Source organism: Arachis ipaensis, chromosome B04 (genome assembly GCF_000816755.2).
Source record: "Arachis ipaensis cultivar K30076 chromosome B04, Araip1.1, whole genome shotgun sequence".
NCBI classification, from domain to species: Eukaryota; Viridiplantae; Streptophyta; class Magnoliopsida; order Fabales; family Fabaceae; genus Arachis; species Arachis ipaensis.
In genome coordinates, this window is record NC_029788.2 from 13,403,718 (window position 1) to 13,421,925 (window position 18,208).

The 18,208-nt window shown below is 37.7% G+C and overlaps 1 protein-coding gene across 1 annotated transcript; it reads left to right on the forward strand.

Annotated features, from left to right (window-relative positions):
- Positions 17,437-18,181, forward strand: LOC107637587 (17.4 kDa class III heat shock protein-like). Its single transcript, XM_016340987.2, has 2 exons — positions 17,437-17,703; positions 17,866-18,181. The coding sequence occupies exons 1-2, from the start codon at positions 17,503-17,505 to the stop codon at positions 18,121-18,123; spliced, it is 459 nt and encodes a 152-aa protein (XP_016196473.1). The 5' UTR covers positions 17,437-17,502; the 3' UTR covers positions 18,124-18,181.

Below are 18,208 nucleotides of genomic sequence, written 5' to 3' on the forward strand. Positions count from 1 at the left end.
CAAAACATCAAAGCACTAAAGCTTTCAAATGAGAAGCAAGAATATGAAATATACCCAAAAAAACAAAGCTGCTGTTGAAGCCAATTTCTTTCTCTGCAGACCTTTAATTAAAATCTTCACCGTTCAGAATGAAGAACAAGATGTGAAGAATCTACAGTCCAAATTTCACGTCGATCCAACGGTGAAAAAATGAGAAATCTCCGTTCAAAGATTGATGCTCTGTGTAAAAATGGGAAACCTAATTTCTCTCTTGCGAAGCCAATTTCTCCTACTGTAGACCTCCAATCAACATCTCCACTGACCAGAATGAAGAACAAGATGAGAGAAACACGCAGTTCAAATTTCAAGCCGATCCAACGGTGAACGAATGAGAAACTAATATTTGAAATTTACTGCTTTGGATAAAACCGGGAATTCTATTTTTCCCTCTTCTCTCTCACTTGGTGGCTGTTCTCTCTACCTCACAATGACTCCAAAATCTGATTAGGGTTGTTGCACAATGGGTGCAAAGAGACACCCTCAAAATGTTGGGCTTGAGCCTCACAAAGTAGAGAAAAAACCCAACAAATCTCCCCCTTCTCGACTAGGTGGAGGCTCTCGCCATTCCAGCGATCAAACAACATGTTTCAAACTTATCTCTTGACAATGCTTTTGTCATCATATCAGCACCATTGTCATCAGTGTGAACTTTCTCAAGTTCCAACAACTTGGAGTCTAACACATCCCGTATCCAGTGATACCTAACATCAATATGTTTAGATCTTGCATGAAAAGTAGAATTCTTGGCAAGATAAATAGCACTTTGGCTATCACACAACAACACATAACGGTCTTGCTTGAAACCAAGTGCTGCAAGAAACTTCTTCATCCACAATAACTCTTTACATGCTTCAGTTGCTGCAATAAACTCTGCCTCTGTGGTAGAAAGTGCAACACACTTTTGTAGCCTTGACTGCCATGAAATAGCTCCCCCTGCAAACTTGACCAAATAACCTGAAATAGACTTTCGAGAATCAATATCTCCTGCCATGTCTGCATCAGTAAAGCTAACTAGCAAAGGTTTCTCACCACCAAAACTCAAACTCAAGTTAGTTGCACCTTTGAGATATCTCATAATCCATTTAACAGCATTCCAATGTTCTTTACCTGGATTAGAGAGAAAACGACTCACAGTACCAACCACATGAGAAATATCTGGTCTAGTGTACACCATAGCATACATCAAGCTTCCAACAGCTAAGGTATAAGGAATTTCATCCATTGCTTGTTTCTCCTCATCAGTGGTTGGACACTGCTTGGTGCTCAACTTAAAATGAGGAGCAAAAGAACTAGCAACACATTTGGCATCATTCATGCCAAACCTTTGAAACACCTTCTTTATGTACTTCTCCTGTGACAAATAAAGCTTCTTGGAATCCCTATAACGAGTAATAGTCATGCCCAAAATCTGTTTGGCAGGACCCAAGTCCTTCATAGCAAAGAACTTGCTCAACTGTTTCTTCAACTCATTAATCCTCAAAGCATTCTTGCCCACAATCAAAATATCATCCACATAAAGCAAAAGAATGATAAAATCATCATCAGAAAATTTTTGCACAAATACACAATGATATGAAGTTGTCTTATGGTAACCATGCTTCCCCATAACAGATTCAAACTTCTTGTACCACTGTCTTGGAGCTTGCTTCAACCCATATAGACTCTTCTTAAGCTTGCACATAAAATCTTCCTTTCCTTTAACAACAAAGCCCTCCGGTTGCTCCATGTAGATCTCTTTGTCTAAATCACCAAGAAGAAAAGCTGTCTTCACATCTATTTGCTCAATCTCCAAATCAAGAGACGCTGCTAATCCAAGCACAGCACGAATGGATGACATCCTCACAACAGGAGAAAAGATCTCCTCATAATCAACACCTTTTCTTTGGCTAAAACCTCTAACAACCAATCTAGCCTTATACCGAGGCTTAGAATTGTGTTCTTCATTCTTGATTCTGAATACCCATTTGTTCTTCAAAACTCGCATACCCTTCGGTAGCTTCACCAACTCATAGGTATCATTCTCAAGCAAGGACTTCATTTCTTCTTGCATAGATTGAGCTTATTGAGCTTTGCTTTCATCTTCAACAGCCTCTCCAAAGCATTCAGGTTCTCCCCCATCAGTCAACAAAACAAACTCATGTGGAGAATACCTTGACGAAGGCTTCCTCTCTCTTATAGACCTTCTGTGTGCATTTGCAGGAATTTCCAGAGTTGGTTGTTCATCTTGATCATCATCACCAACTTCATCAAGCATTGGATCAATTGTTCCACCTTCACCTGCACTTGTATCATGCTCATTATTTTGAGCTTCAACTCTACCATCCTCTACCATAGACGTAGAGGGAGTAATATCCAAGTCAGAAAAGTTATCACTAGGCTGAACCATTGGCTTCTCCGTATTATCAACATCCATCAGTATTTGGTCTTCAACAAAGACAACATCTCTACTCCGAATCACCTTCTTGCTAACAGGATCATAAAACCTGTAACCAAACTCATCCATGCCATAGCCAATAAAAATACACTGCCTAGTCTTTATATCAAGCTTAGATCTCTCATCTTTAGGAATATGAACAAAAGCTTTACATCCAAAGACTCTTAAATGATCATAAGAAACATCTTTACCTGATCATACCTTCTCTGGAACTTCAAATTGCAAGGGAACACATGGTGTCCGGTTCAATACATGAACAACAGTGCTCAAAGCTTCACTCCAAAAGGATTTTGCCAATCCAGATTGTGACAATAAGCACCTAACTCTTTCAACCAATGTTCTGTTCATCCTTTCATCCCAGCCATTCAACTGAGGAGTCTTCGGAAGAGTCTTCTGATGTCTTATACCATGCTCTTTACAATAAGCATCAAATGGACCTGAGTACTCACCACCATTGTCAGTACGAATGCATTTCAACTTCTTCCCAGTTTCTCTTTCAACAGAAGCTTGAAATTGCTTGAACACATTCACAACTTGATCTTTGGTCTTCAAAGTGTAAGCCCATAATTTTCTAGAATGATCATCAATAAAAGTTACAAAATAGATAGACCCTCCAAGTGTTCTTGTCTTCATCAGCCCACGTACATCAGAATGCACCAAGTCAAGTATCTCCGGCTTTCTTGAAGGTGGATGACTCTTAAAAGAAACCCTGTTTTGTTTTCCAGCAAAACAATGGTTGCACTTTTGCAAAGCAACCTTACAACCAGATAAAAGATTCCTCTTGGATAACATATTCATACCCTTCTCACTCATATGCAAGGTTCAGAAAATCGGACCGGTCATCAAACCGCTCTAGTCACTGGTTCACTGGTCTAACCGGTCTAACTGGTGGTTCAACCGAAAAAACCGTTTTAGAATAGAATAATAAATAAATTATAAATACACATCCTAAAATATAATTATAGTCTAATATAAATCTTAAAATATCTTCAAAATTTAAAACACTACATAAAATATCATCAACCAAATACATATGATCTTATCAAAATCCAAACTCAAAAGTTAAGTAGTAATAAAAGCATATCTAAATATTAAATCCCAACATAGCTGAAATTAATGAAAGTTGCTTCTTGATTAATACTATTTTCCATAGCTGAAATTAATAAAACATATATGAAATTAAAAATAGCCGCAAGCCCACAACACAATGAACATTAACAATGAAAATTAACAGCATGAAAAATTAAAAATTAACCATGTTCTTAACCTAAATCAGAAGCCAAACACAATGAAAATTAACAGCATGTTCCTAACCACAACACAAGACCATATCAGCAATTTCGCCTACAACATTTCTACCTACAACATTCAGCCATTCAACAATATTGCAAAACAGAGTGAGTTTCCACTTTCCATTATTAACAAAACAGAGTAACAAATTAACAATTACAAAGTAACAAATTAAAATAGAGTAACAAATTAACAATTACAGAGTAGCAAAAGTGCAAAACACTAAATTGAAGACCGAAGAAATTGAACAGAAATCAAAGTTCACAGAGGAAGTTCACAAATTGAACAGAAATCTAAGTTCACAGAGGAAGCTCACAGAAATTGAATTTCCCAGAAATTGAACAGAAATCGAAGTTCACAGAAGAAGTTCACAAATTGAACAGAAATCTAAGTTCACAGAGGAAGTTCATAGAGTATCAACTTCATGTTTCTTATACTAAACAACAAACAGATATTGAGACGAAGAACAAAGAAGATGAGCAGAGGATGACTCACTCACCTGGGATCGATGAAGGGCTACTGGTGTTGAGGACCACGCGATGATGAAGACGATGAGAGGGAGGGCTACTGGGCAGGGAACCAGGCAACGATGGAGGGCTACTGGGGCTGAGGACCAGGCGACGACGGTGGCGCTGACGACCTGAGACCGCAGTGACGATGGAGGGCGACTAGGCGGCTAGGGTTCAGACTTCTGAGGGCGGCTAGGGTTCACTCACTGTGAGACTGAGATAGTGACATGAATCATGAATGAATGGGGGTCGGGGGAAGAAAGGGGGGTTCTCCATGAGTGGGTCGTGTCGGGTTGCATTTTTTTAATTTTTTTAAAACAATAAAAACAGCGTCGTTTAGCAGAACCGGCCGGTCACCGGTCCGGTCCAACCGACTAATTTTCGGCCGGTTCACCAGTTTTCTAGAGGTTCTTCCTATTGCGGTTTTTAGAGGAGGACCGAACCGTTTACATCGCCGGTTCACGGTTAAACTGGTCGAACCGGTCGGTTCGGTCCGATTTTCAGAACCTTGCTCATATGACATAATCTCTTATGCCATAAATCAGTTTCATCAACAAACTCACCAGCATTAACATCTTTCACAATCTTTGCTTGAGTTAAATAAAGAGTAGAGTGTCGTGTACCTCTAGCAACAACCATGGAACCCTTGGTGAGCTTCCAACTATCACGAGAGAGTGAGCTATCCAAGTCTTTATCACACAACTTACCAACAGAAAGTAAGTTCAACCGAATATCTGGAACATACTTCACACGCTTCAAAGTCAACTTGGTACCTTTGGAGGTTTCTAAACAAACCCGTCCAACACCAGCACATTTTGCAACACCTTGATGAGCCATTTTCACATTACCAAAATCACCAGGAGTATAAGAGATAAACAAATCCCTCCTAGATGTAACATGAATAGAAGCACCACTATCAATCACCCAACTAGTGCTATTATCAACAAGGTTAACAGATTTCAACTCCTCAACAACAAGAAAATCATCATGAGTTACATTAACCTTGTCTTCATTGCTACCGTCATCTTTATTTGTGCTCTTGTCTTTACTTGCCTTGGCTTTCTCCTTCTTTAGCTGCCAACAAAATTTCTTCACATGTCCCTTTTGACCACAATGATGACAGTCAATATTCTTATACTTTCCTCGAGACTTGCTTCTGTTTTGATCTCTACCTTTAGGACCTCGACTTTTGTTTCTCCCCCTAGACTCAGAAACAAGAACATCTGAATGTGTAGTCGATGTACCTTGTGACTTTCTTCTCATCTCTTCATTCAAAACACTGCTCTTGGCAAGATCCATAGAGATTACACCATCAGGAGCAGAATTAGACAATGACATTTTGAGAATTTTTCACGAGTCTGGTAAGGAGCCAAGAAGTAACAATCCTTGAACCTCTTCATCAAACTTGATACCCGTGGAAGATAACTAATTCATAATTTCTTGAAAATTATTCAAGTGATCTGTCATTGATGTCCCATCTGTATACTTCAAAGCCAACAACTGCTTGATCAAAAACATCTTATTATTCCAGTTTTTCGAGCATACAACTGCTCAGACTTAATCCAAAGGGTCCGAGCATGTGTCTCTCCAATAATATGGTTCAACACATTATCGTCAACCCACTGCCTAATATATCCACAGACTTGTCTATGCAACAAAGTCCAATCATCATCAGACTTATCATTAGGCTTCTCTGTACCAAAAACTGGTTGATGAAAATTTTTGACATAAAGCAAATCTTCTATCTTTGACTTCTACAAATCATAATTAGGACCATTAAGAGTGATTATCCTACTAGTATTAGTATTAGCTTCCATTGTTCACAGAATCACAAGCCCAGAAAAATACCAATAAGCTCTGATACCAATATGAAAGAGCCTAGCAGCGGAAACAACACAAATATCCAACACAAGAACAATATGGAAGCACTCACAACACAATATGGCAGCAACTATAACAAGCAAATATAGCAAGTAAAGCAATAACAAGAACACACCAAGATTTTAACGTGGAAAATCCTCTCAATGTGAGAGGTAAAAACCACGGGTCGTCCATACCAATGAAATAGCTCCACTATAATCAAATGAGGTATAAGGGAGTCTCAAACAAAGCACAAAAATGTGCATATAACCAGCCAAAACATCAAAGCACCAAAGCTTTCAAATGAGAAGCAAGAAGATGAAATATACCCAAAAAAATAGAGCTTCTGTCGAAGCCAATTTCTCCCTCTACAGATCTCCAATTAAAATCTTCACCGTTCAGAATGAAGAACAAGATATGAAGAATCTACAGTCCAATTTCACATCGATCCAACGGTGAAAGAATGAGAAATTACTGTTCAAAGATTGCTGCTCTGTGTAGAAATGGGAAACCTAATTTCTTTCTTGCGAAGCCAATTTCTCCCACTGCAGACCTCCAATCAATATCTCCACCGACCAAAATGAAAAATAAGATGAGAGAAACATGCAGTTCAAATTTTAAGCCGATCCAACGGTGAACAAATGAGAAACTGACATTTGAAATTTACTGCTTTGGATAAAATCAAAAATTCTGTTTTTCTCTCTTCTCTCTCACTTGGTGGCTGTTCTCTCTACCTCACAATGACCCCAAAATCTGATTAGGGTTGTGCCACAATAGGTGCAAAGAGATACCCTCAAAATGTTGGGTTTGGACCTCACAAAGGAGAGAAAAAAGTCAAAAATCCAACACTTATAGTTTCACCAAATTTTAAATTACGACCTTATATTTTTTGTTTCTCTCAATTGAAATTCGACACTGCTTTTAATTGTATAATTAAGTATTTTCTAGTGTAACAAATGTTAAAACTAATTGAATATTTTTTTTATTTATTCTTTACTTATTTTATTTTTAATTCTTACATCTATTATCATTTGAAAAATATTTCAATTCTTATAAATAACTAAGTTTATGTTATTATATGTTAGTTTGTATATTTAATTTTTTTATTAGTTAATTATTTAATTACAATTTTATATTATTTATACTACAATGTTAGTATTATTGTTCTGAATTTTAATATCTTATTTTGAATTGAAATATAATTTTTATATTTTATAAAGATTTAGATTGTAATTTACACTTTTTGCTAAATATATTTTTAATTATAGGAACTTATTTGGCCATTTGAATTATGGGTAAGTTCAAAACTATTGATACATTTAAAAAAAAAAAAAAGATCAAGGGAATGAAGATGCTTCTGCTATTACTACTCCAATACTTAAGGGGTCATCAAATTTCATTACTTCAAGTTCTCCATTGAATAGCTCAAAGTGTCCACGACTTTTTCCTAATCAACTGGATGTTTTTATTTGGAAAGAGATCCTGGAATGCGACCAATGATTTGGAAGTTTCCTCCAAATCAAAGAGATGAAATCCGTCGGGCTTATATTAAAGTTGGGCCAAATCAACCAATTCTTGATAACTATCCATTTTTTGTGATAAAAATCATCGTCGCTTTCAAGCTTCATGGTTTAAATTGTCCCCATCTTGGTTAGAATATTCTATAGAAGATGATGCTATATATTGTTTTCCATAATTTCTTTTTGCTAAGGAACCTTCAATCAACACGGGTTCAAATGCTTTTATTGAGAATGGTTTCAGGAATTGGAAGAAAGTAAATAGTAGAAAATAATGTGCTCTTTTGAATCACATTGACAAAGGTCCCAACTCATTCTATCATAAGGCGCTAAAATCATGTGATGATTGGATGGAACAATCACAACATATCGACAGACTTCTTTGCTAGAGAATCATTAGAATCAATTTAGATCAATTAGTATCGTCTAGTATATCTGTATATTAATTGTAGGATTCTATGCATTTATTGCTCTTATTCATTTACCACCTATAAATATCCCTTGTATATTGTACCTTTCATCACAACTAAATAATACACTTTTCAAATTACTCTCTCAGTCTCTTGTTTCTAACATGGTATCAAGAGCTTAGGTATTTTTTTTCAATGAATATTAGTTCATAACCCCATTGCTTTTTCCTTTCCGGCAGTGTTCTTTGGCCTCTTTTTTCGTTCCCTTTTCGACGCTTTGGTTCTTCAACCCATAACCATCTTGTTCATCTTGTCGTCGTGATTCCAACACAACCAGAACCGCCGCTATCTGCCGCCAGACGCGCCTCCACGCGCCGCCAAAAGACGCTGCCACGACCATGTTGATCTTCCTTCCAGATTCCACCCGTGCCTCTTTGCTCTCATTTTTCGATCTATTTCAGACGCTTTGGTTTGTCACCTCCAGTATCATTGTGATCTTCTCTTTGTCAGCTTTCCAACGCTGCCGACATTGCCACCAGATGCCTCCGGACGCACCGCCACGCGCCACCGAAACCTTGCTAGCCACCTCTATTGTTTTGCCTTCCAGAAGCTTCAGCAGCCGTTAGATCTAGGACACGATCAGACGCTCCTGGCGCTTCCATGTGTCGCCGCGCAAGGCATCCTTGGTATCCACTGACCCGCGACCGACCCGACCCGAGTGCCACGTCGTCGCCACGCTGTCTTCTTGCTCCTTTCAGGTGACGCCACGTGTCATCGTTTGCTGACGTGGCGCTGACATCACTGCTGATGTGGCGCTGACATGGCAGACAAGTGGGACCCTCCCTAAGATTTTTTGGTGAGCTCTTTCCGATTCTGCACTCCGATTTCTCATTTTCTGCTCCGAAATTGCTATTTTCTCTCCTCTCTTTGATCTTTGTGACTACTATCATGAACAAGCCAGATGTTTTTGCTGCCACCGACAGAAAGGGTAAATTCTGTCGAAACTATAACCGTTCTGGGCACCTCTTCCCCGACTGTCCTTCTGTTGAATGTCGCACATGCCACCAGACAGGTCATATTAGCTACCATTGTTCACAGCTGTTCTGCCGTTACTACAAGCTCTCGGGACATTTAATTACTGCCTGTCCTACTTGCCCACCACGTCCTAGTCCACTCAACTCGTCTCCTGTCTCTCTTTCTGATATTGCATCTCTTCTTCAGCGTCTTCTCTTTGTTTCTGGTAATACCCCTGCTGCTTTTTCCACCCCTCCAGGTAATTCTAAATGGTACTTTGACGCGGGTTGCTTTAATCACATGTCTCTATTGCGTAATATTTTCTCATCCATGTCTACCACTACAAATGGACCTTCTGTCAATACTGCAAATGGCTCCCTTTTGCACGCAACACACAAGGGTTCTATATCCCAGTCAACTCTTAATCTTCCTGATACTTATTATATTCCCAAATTAAACTTCAATCTTATTTCTGTTGGTCAACTTGTTGATTTGGATTTTGAAGTCACTTTTTCCGTTTCTGGTTGTCGTGTACAAGATCCTCGGATGGGACAAATCATCGGGACTGGACGTAAGGTCGGAAGGTTGTTTGAACTCGAGAATCTTCATATTCCTCCTGTACCAAATCTCTGTACTGTTTCTTCTCCCTCTACCATCCACTTATGGCATCAGCGTCTTGCTCACACCTCCTTAGAACTGCGTCCTCTTGTGTCTCAGGGTGTTTTAGGTCAGGTTCCAAATGAATCTTTTGATTGCATTTCTTGCCAAACTGCCAAATAACATGCTTTATCTTTTTACAATAATTCATCTCTTGCATGCTCTCCTTTTGATCTCATTCACTCTGATGTTTGGGACCCCGCTCCCACTGCCTCTATGGGCGGAGCTCGATACTTTGTCGTTTTCATTTATGATTATTCCCATTTTACTTGGGTTTATTTGATGACTAATTGCCATGAGTTACCTCAGATATATATCAACTTTGCTACTATGATTAAAACTCAGTTTTCCAAAGTCATTAAGGTTTTTCGACGTGATAATGCTATGGAATACCGTGATTCCAAACTCTTAGCCTTTCTTGCAGAACATGGTACTTTGTATGAGTTTTCTTGTCCTGGTACATCTCAACAAAATGGTAGAGATGAATGCAAACACCGTCACATTCTTGACTCCGTCCGTGCAATGCTCCTTTCTTCTTCGTGTCCTAAGCGTACTTGGGGTGAAGCTATTCTTACTGCTGTTCATGTTATCAATAGACTCCCTTCTTCTGTTCTTGGTAATGTTACTCCCTTTGAGTGTCTTTATCATACCTCCCCAGATTATAGTTCTCTTCGAGTTTTCGGTTGTGTATGTTTTGTTCTTCTTCAGCCTCATGAACATAGTAAACTTGAACCTCGGGCCCGTATGTGTTGTTTTCTTGGTTATGACACTGAACACAAGGGTTATCGTTGTTGGGATCCTCTCTCTAAATGGATTCGTATATCTCGTCATGTTGTCTTCTGGGAGCACCACATGTTTTCTCGATTCTCATCCTTTGAGTCCATTCCTACTACTCAGTCACCTTTGTTTACTAACCCCAATGTTGATCTTTTTCCTAGTGATGATTCTACAGATTCTATCTCGAGTGACCCTCCACAGCCTGCTGTTCTTCCGCCTTCTCCATCTCCCGATGATTCCAGACCAGACGATGATCCTGCTCCTACCGTCATGCCTCCTCCTCCCGCTCGTTCTTCTAGGGTAAGGAATCCACCTCCTCATCTTCTTGATTACCATTGCTTTTCTACTATTCTTCATCAACATGAACCTAAAACATTCAGAGAAGCCTCCTCAAACCCAAATTGGCAACAAGCAATGCAAGAAGAAATACAGGCACTTGAAAAAGCACACACTTGGGATCTGGTTGATCCTCCTTCTGATCAGGAAGTTGTGGGTAGTAAATGGGTATATAAGATCAAGACTCGCTCTGATGGCTCTATTGACCGTTATAAGGCCCGCTTGGTTGCTCAAGGTTGTACGCAAGAGTATGGTATTGATTATGAAGAGACTTTTGCCCCTGTCGCTCGTCTTACGTCTGTTAGAGCTCTTCTTTCCATTGTCGCAGTTAAAAAATGGTCTCTCAGTCAGATGGATGTGAAGAATGAATTTCTTAATGGGGATTTGAAAAAGAAAGTCTATATGAAACCACTTTCGGGATATCCTTGTCCTTCTAATAAGGTTTGTCTCCTTCGCAAGGCACTTTATGGACTTAAGCAAGCTCCTCGTGAATGGTTTGACAAGTTTAACACTACCATATGCAGTCTTGGTTTTACTTCTAGCCCTCATGAGAATTCCCTCTTCATTCGTAAAAGCGAACGTGGAGTTGTTCTTCTACTTTTGTCTGTTGATGACATGATCATTACTGGGGATGATGTTGATGGTATCTCTGATCTCAAGACCTTACTTCACCGTACCTTTGAGATGAAAGATCTTGGTTCTCTCAGCTATTTTCTTGGTCTCGAGGTCATCTCCACCGATGATGAAATCTATCTCTCTCAGGCTAAGTATGCTTCAGATCTTCTTGCTCGCGCTGGGATTACAGATAGTCGCACTGAATCTACTCCTCTTGAGCCTAATGTTCGATTTACCCCTATGGATGGCACTGTTTTGGATAATCCGACTCTCTATCGACAGTTAGTTGGCGGTCTCGTCTACTTGACTGTCACCCGACCAGACATCATCTATCCGGTTCATGTACTTAGCCAGTTCTTGTCAGCTCCTCGTACTACTCACTATGCGGCAGTTCTTCGCATTCTTCGCTACATCAAAGGCACTTTATTTCATGGCCTTTATTTTTCTGCCCATTCCTCTTTATCTCTTCAGGCTTACTCCGATGCTGATTGGGTTGGTGATCCCACTGATCGTCGTTCTACTACTGGTTACTATTTATTTCTTGGCGACGCTCTCATTTCTTGGCGTGCTAAGAAGCAAACGTTCACTGCTCGCTCAAGCACAGAAGTTGAGTACCATGCCCTCGCTGACACCACTGCTAAAGTTATCTCGATTCGTTGGCTTCTCGAAGATTTGGGTGCTCCTCAGTCGTCCCCTATTGATATTTTTTGTGATAACTGCAGTGCTATTCAGATCGCCCATAATGATGTGTTTCATGAATGCACCAAACACATTGAGATTGATTGTCACTTTGTTCGGTAACGTATCCTTACTGTTCGTCTCATTGCTGTTGGAACACTAGATCAGACTGCTGATATCTTCACGAAAGCTCATCACCCGACTCGTTTCCGGACTTGTTATCCAAACTCAAGTTGGTATCCTTAGCTCCCACTTGAGTTTGAGGGGGGATGTTAGAGAATCATTAGAATCAATTTAGATCAATTAGTATCATCTAGTATATCTGTATATTAATTGTAGGATTCTATGCCTTTATTGCTCTGATTCATTTACCACCTATAAATACCCCTTGTATATTGTACCTTTCATCACAACTAAATAATACACTTTTCAGATTACTCTCTCAGTCTCTTGTTTCTAACATTCTTCAAAAGCAAACATCAGAAGAGATTGAAAATAATTGAATTCGACTAGGATCATCTATAGATTGCATTAGATGGTTGACATTTCAAGGTTGCGCCTACAGAGGATATGATGAAAGCCAAAGTTCAAGCAATAGAGGTAACTTTTTGGAAATGTTGAAATTTTTGGGATCTTACAATGAAAGAGTGAAAATGAATATTTTGAAAAATGCTCCAAAAAATGCTAAGTATACTTCAAATGATGTCTAAAAAGAAATTTCACATATTCTTGCTACTAAGGTGAGAAATTCAATTAGAGAAGAGATTGGAATGCCAAATTTTGTATTATTGTTAATGAAGCTAGAGATGAATTTAAAAAAGAACAAATGGCCATTGTTTTGAGATTTGTTACTTTAGATGATTTTATTAAAGAGAGATTCTTTGATCTTGTGCATGTCACTGATACTTGTGCAATAATTTTAAAGAAAGAATTGATTTCTGTCCTTTCTCATTATAATCTCCAAGTTAAAAATATTAGGGGTCAAGGTTATGATGGTGCTAGCAACATGCGGGGTGAGTAGAATGGTTTGCAAGCTTTGTTTCTTAAAGATTCTCAACAAGCATATTATGTACATTATTTTGCTCATATTATGTACATTATTGTTAGTGCTTCTTCAAAAAGACATGATCAATTACAAGAAGTTCAAACAATTGAAAATGCAAACTTGGTTGCTCAAAATGAATTAGAAACAGGTAAAGGTGCGAATCAAGTAAGCACTTTACAAAGAGTTGGGGATACTCGATGGAGCTCTCACTTTAATTCTATTTGCAGTTTAGTAAAAATGTTTACTACTACCAACATTGTTCTCAATAATATCATTGAATACGGGATAACTTATGCACAAAGAGGTGAGACTTATGGTGTTAGTAAAATATTATTGTCATTTGAATTTGTTTTCACTTTGCACTTGATGAAAGAGATTATGGGAATCACTAATGTTCTTTGCCAAGCACGGCAACAATCTCAAGATATTCTTAATGCAATGCATGTGGTTTCTACATCAAAGTTACTTCTTCAACAATTAAGAGATGGTGGGTGGTGTAATTTTCTTGCAAATGTTAAAAATTTTTGTGAAAAGCATGAAATTGAAGTCCCTAATATGAGTGCACAATATGTTTTTGGAAGAGGTCGATCTCGTCAACCAAGTGTGATAGTTGAGCATCATTATCGAATAGATGTATTCTTGGCAACAATTGACTCTCAAATACAATAGTTGAATAGTAGATTTAATGAGCAAACAATAGAGCTTTTGACTTTGAGTTGTGCTTTAGATACTAAGGATAATTTCAAATCATTTAACATTGAAGAAATTAGCAAGTTAATAGAGAAGTTTTATCCCATTGACTTTTCTTCTAATGAGCTAAATATTTTGAAATCTCAGTTGCAACATTATCAACATGATATACCAAATCATTTGAAAGGCGTCGGTACACTTTTTGAATTGTGCAACAAGTTGCAAGAAACAGAAAAATCAAGAACTTATCACATGGTTGATAGATTAATACGTCTTGTTTTGACTCTACCAGTGTCTACAGCAACAACAGAAAGAGCTTTTTCAGCAATGAAAATTGTTAAGACAAGACTTTGAAGTAAGATGGTTGATGAATTTCTTGTAGACAATTTGGTCATCTATATAGAAAAAGAATTAGCAGCTATTTTTGACACAAATTCAATATAGATGATATTGAAAATAGAAAAAAAAATGTCAAATAGCCTTTTCATAATACAAAATTAAGTGGTAACTTTTAGGGTAAATCACCCATATAAACCATGGTGTAGAAAAATTTACGTGAATCCACCAAACAAATAATAGTTACAGGGTTCAACCAAGAGGACATTTCTATGTAACTAATTCGAATTACACACACGCACACAAGCACTAATTCGAATCAACCTGATTCGAATTACACACACTAATTCGAATCAGAGTGATTCGAATTACACACACAAACTCACATACTAGTTCAAATTGGATTGATTCGAACTAGTACCCGGTATATTGACTCATAGTAATTCGAAGCATGCTGATTTGAATTATGGAATATTTGCCAAAAATATTAAAAAAAATATTAGTGAAATATTTGCCAAAAATATTAGAAAAAAACTATATAATATAAAAAAAATATACTAGAAAAAATATTTAAAAAATTATAAATATTAGTTGAACCTGAATTCTATAGCATAAATCTAATTCATACAATTATTTTAATACACCAACAATTATATCTATATTATTTTTGACATATTTCACTAATATTTTTTTAAAAATTTTTGGCAAATATTCCATAATTCGAATCAGCATGCTTCGAATTACTATGAGTCAATATACCGGGTACTAGTTCGAATCAGTCCAATTCGAACTAGTATGTGAGTTTGTGTGTGTAATTCGAATCACCCTGATTCGAATTAGTGCTTGTGTGCGTGTGTAATTCGAATAAATTTGATTCGAATTACTGTAAATGTGTAATTCGAATTAGACATAGAAATGTCCTCTTACTTGAACTCAGTAACAATTATTTATTTGGTAGATTCACGTAAATTTTTCTACACCATGGTTTATATAGGTAATTTACCCTAACTTTTATATATTATTGTCTTACTTTAATTGAAATTATATATTTAGTTTTTTTTATTTTATCATAAGAAATAGTAATACAAAATATTTTTAGTAAATTATTAAACACCGCCCCCTAAATAGTTAGTCTAGTTCCGCTCCTAAACCGAAAGGAATAGCGAAGGCAAATTCTTTTTAAGATTAAGACACGTATAATAAAAGGGATACGTTAGATAATCAATAATTTATTTGAACAACATAAACAACCACCAATCAAATTAAAATACACTCAAGGTTGGGAGAACCGGACCGGTCATCGAACCGGTCGAGTGACTGGTTCAACGGTTCAATGGTTCAACCGGAGTTGAACCGTGGTTGAACTGGTTTAATTAAATATAGAGTAAAATTATAAAAAATTCAATACATAATTTTAAAAATTTAAATTCAATCATTTCTAAACTAATAAAATTCAAAATTTAACAATTTCACAAAATAAATTATTCATACTTTATCATTAAAAGTCACCACCACTTCACAAAATTAAACAAGCATCAAGAGACAACCCAAAGTGCATTATTCTTGAACAATTTGCCTAAACAAAGAGTGGTTCAAACTATATGGTAACTACAACATATAATTCAAACTCAAAGTATCCCAGAGGCATTTAATCGAACACCTAGCACGCAATGTACAAATTCAGCATAAACAAACAGCTTCAGCTGCAATGCTTAGCCATTCAACAACTTCCACACTTAATACAGCCAAACACAATAATAAATAGAAGTAACCAAGCTTATATAAGCAAGCAAAGCATCAGCCAACCGAGAAATTTCCAATTCTCAAAACTTGCAACAAACCTAGAATCTACAAATTGAACTACCTTATTCCAACAACCTAGAATCCACTAACGGAAATAAAAAATTCAACCAAACTAATGTAGAACAAACTATAGAATTAAAGCTAAAGAAAACAGCAAGAGAAAACAGAGCAAAAACCTGAAGTACTAGTCAAAGATGGAAATGAAGAAGGGAGGAAAGAGTTGCTGTCGTACTATGATGCTGCCACGACCAGAGACGGCAATGAGAGGTCGCCGCACAGCAAGAAACTCTACGAAAAGAGGATGGAACAGAGGCTCAGTTACGACTCAGAGAGAGAAAGTCGCGGATTGAGAAAATTGAACCTACACCAACAGAGCAGAATTGAAAAAATTTAACCTACATCAAATGCTTTTAAAATAACAGAATGATTAATCATATAATTAACAACATAAAAAAATTGAAAAACAGAACAAGATGTCAATAGAAGAACTCTGCATCTGAAGAACATCAACCTACTTCAAATCTACCCTAAATTCTTCACTGAATAAAAAATAAAAAATTTAATTGAAGAACAGAAGAACAAAAGAACAGAAATAAAAGGCCAGAACACAGAAGAACAGAAGAACAAAAACAAAAACTCAAAAAGATTGAAGAACAGAAGAACTCAGTAGTCACTAGTCAATACTCACCGGCGGCGAGAAGGAAGGTGAGATGTGGGACGGCGAAGAGGGGCTGTGGGATGTGGGATGCGGTGGCGATGGCGGTGGGATGCGGTGGCGATGGTGGTGGCTATGCAACGGCGAAGAGGGGCTGCTCGATCGTGACCTGTGGGGGCTTTCTCTTCTGCCCGATGGTGGTGGCTATCTGTGCTTTCTCTTGTGAGTTGTGAGAGGACTGAGATTAGGATTAGGGTTCGTGGTTTCATGCATTTAGCTTCTTTTTTTTTTTCACCTTCAAAACGACGCCGTTTTGTAGTTTAATATCCAAACCAAAAATCGCTAAAAAACCGGACGGTTCTCCTGGTTCACTGGTTAACCGTCGATTCGATCGATTTTTTTATCGATTTTTTACTAGACGGTTTCTGACCTTATCCGGACCGGCTAGGAGAACGATTTCTGGTTTTTCCAATTGAACTGACCGGTCCGGTTCAATTTTCAGAACCATGAATGCACTACACCTCCAAGTTATCCACCTAAATCTTAATATTAGAATAACTATCCGCACACCTACAAAAATAAATATTCAATATATTTATTATTCATATTGTTTAATATCCACTTATATTTTCCTATAAAAAAAACACGAAGCGCAATCGAGCTTCCACAATTTTCCCGAGAGCTCCACGTGTAACCAGATATCCAAACGATCCTTCCAGAATGTTTGGTTTACTCTCGTTATATAAAACAATAAACCCGTCCAAAAACTTTCGAACTTTCTGAGAGCGCAGGAAGAACCCACATAAAAATTCCTGTTCGGAGTGATAATTTGTAAAGATGGCGAGTATTGTTGACTCATTCAATCTGTTCAATTTACCAGAGACAGTGGAAAAAATCTTGTTCCCTTCTTCTCATCATAGTCATGACTACACTCGAGAGGGCAGGGTAGTTTCAAACATTCCAGTGGATATTTTGGACAATCCCAAAGAGTATGTGTTCTTCATGGATGTTCCGGGTCTCTCCAAATCTGAAATTCAGGTTCTTATTTCTGCCACTACAGCTAATATATGTCATTGATTTCTTAAGAGGCGTTAATAATGAAATGTTAGTCAGGTTTGGATAAATTAAAAAGTTGATGCGACTACAGATTTTATAATTTTAAAAAATTAGTTAAAAATTTAACCAAACAGAACTATGCAGGTAACAGTGGAAGATGAGAACGTACTTGTTATTAGGAGCAACGGGAAAAGGAAACGTGAAGACTGTGATGATGAAGGCTGCAAGTACCTGAGGCTGGAGAGGAGAGCACCACACAAATTGCAAAGGAAGTTCCGTCTGCCTGAGAATGCTAACCCCTCCGCCATTACAGCCAAGTGTGAGAACGGGGTTCTTACGGTTACTGTTGAGAAACACCCTCCACCACCGAAATCTAAAACAGTTGAAATTGCCATTGCTTGAACAATAGGTGGTAGATGTAGAAGCTTGGACTTGGAATATTTTGTTTATTGATTCTCCTCTCTAGGGTGCTTCTAGGTTTGTTCTT

Coding starts and splice junctions, on each gene's coding strand:
- LOC107637587 (XM_016340987.2), top strand. CDS start 17,503: ATGGCGAGTATTGTTGACTCATTCAATCTGTTCAATTTACCAGAGACA. Junction 17,704..17,865: donor TCTCCAAATCTGAAATTCAG/GTTCTTATTTCT, acceptor AGAACTATGCAG/GTAACAGTGGAAGATGAGAA.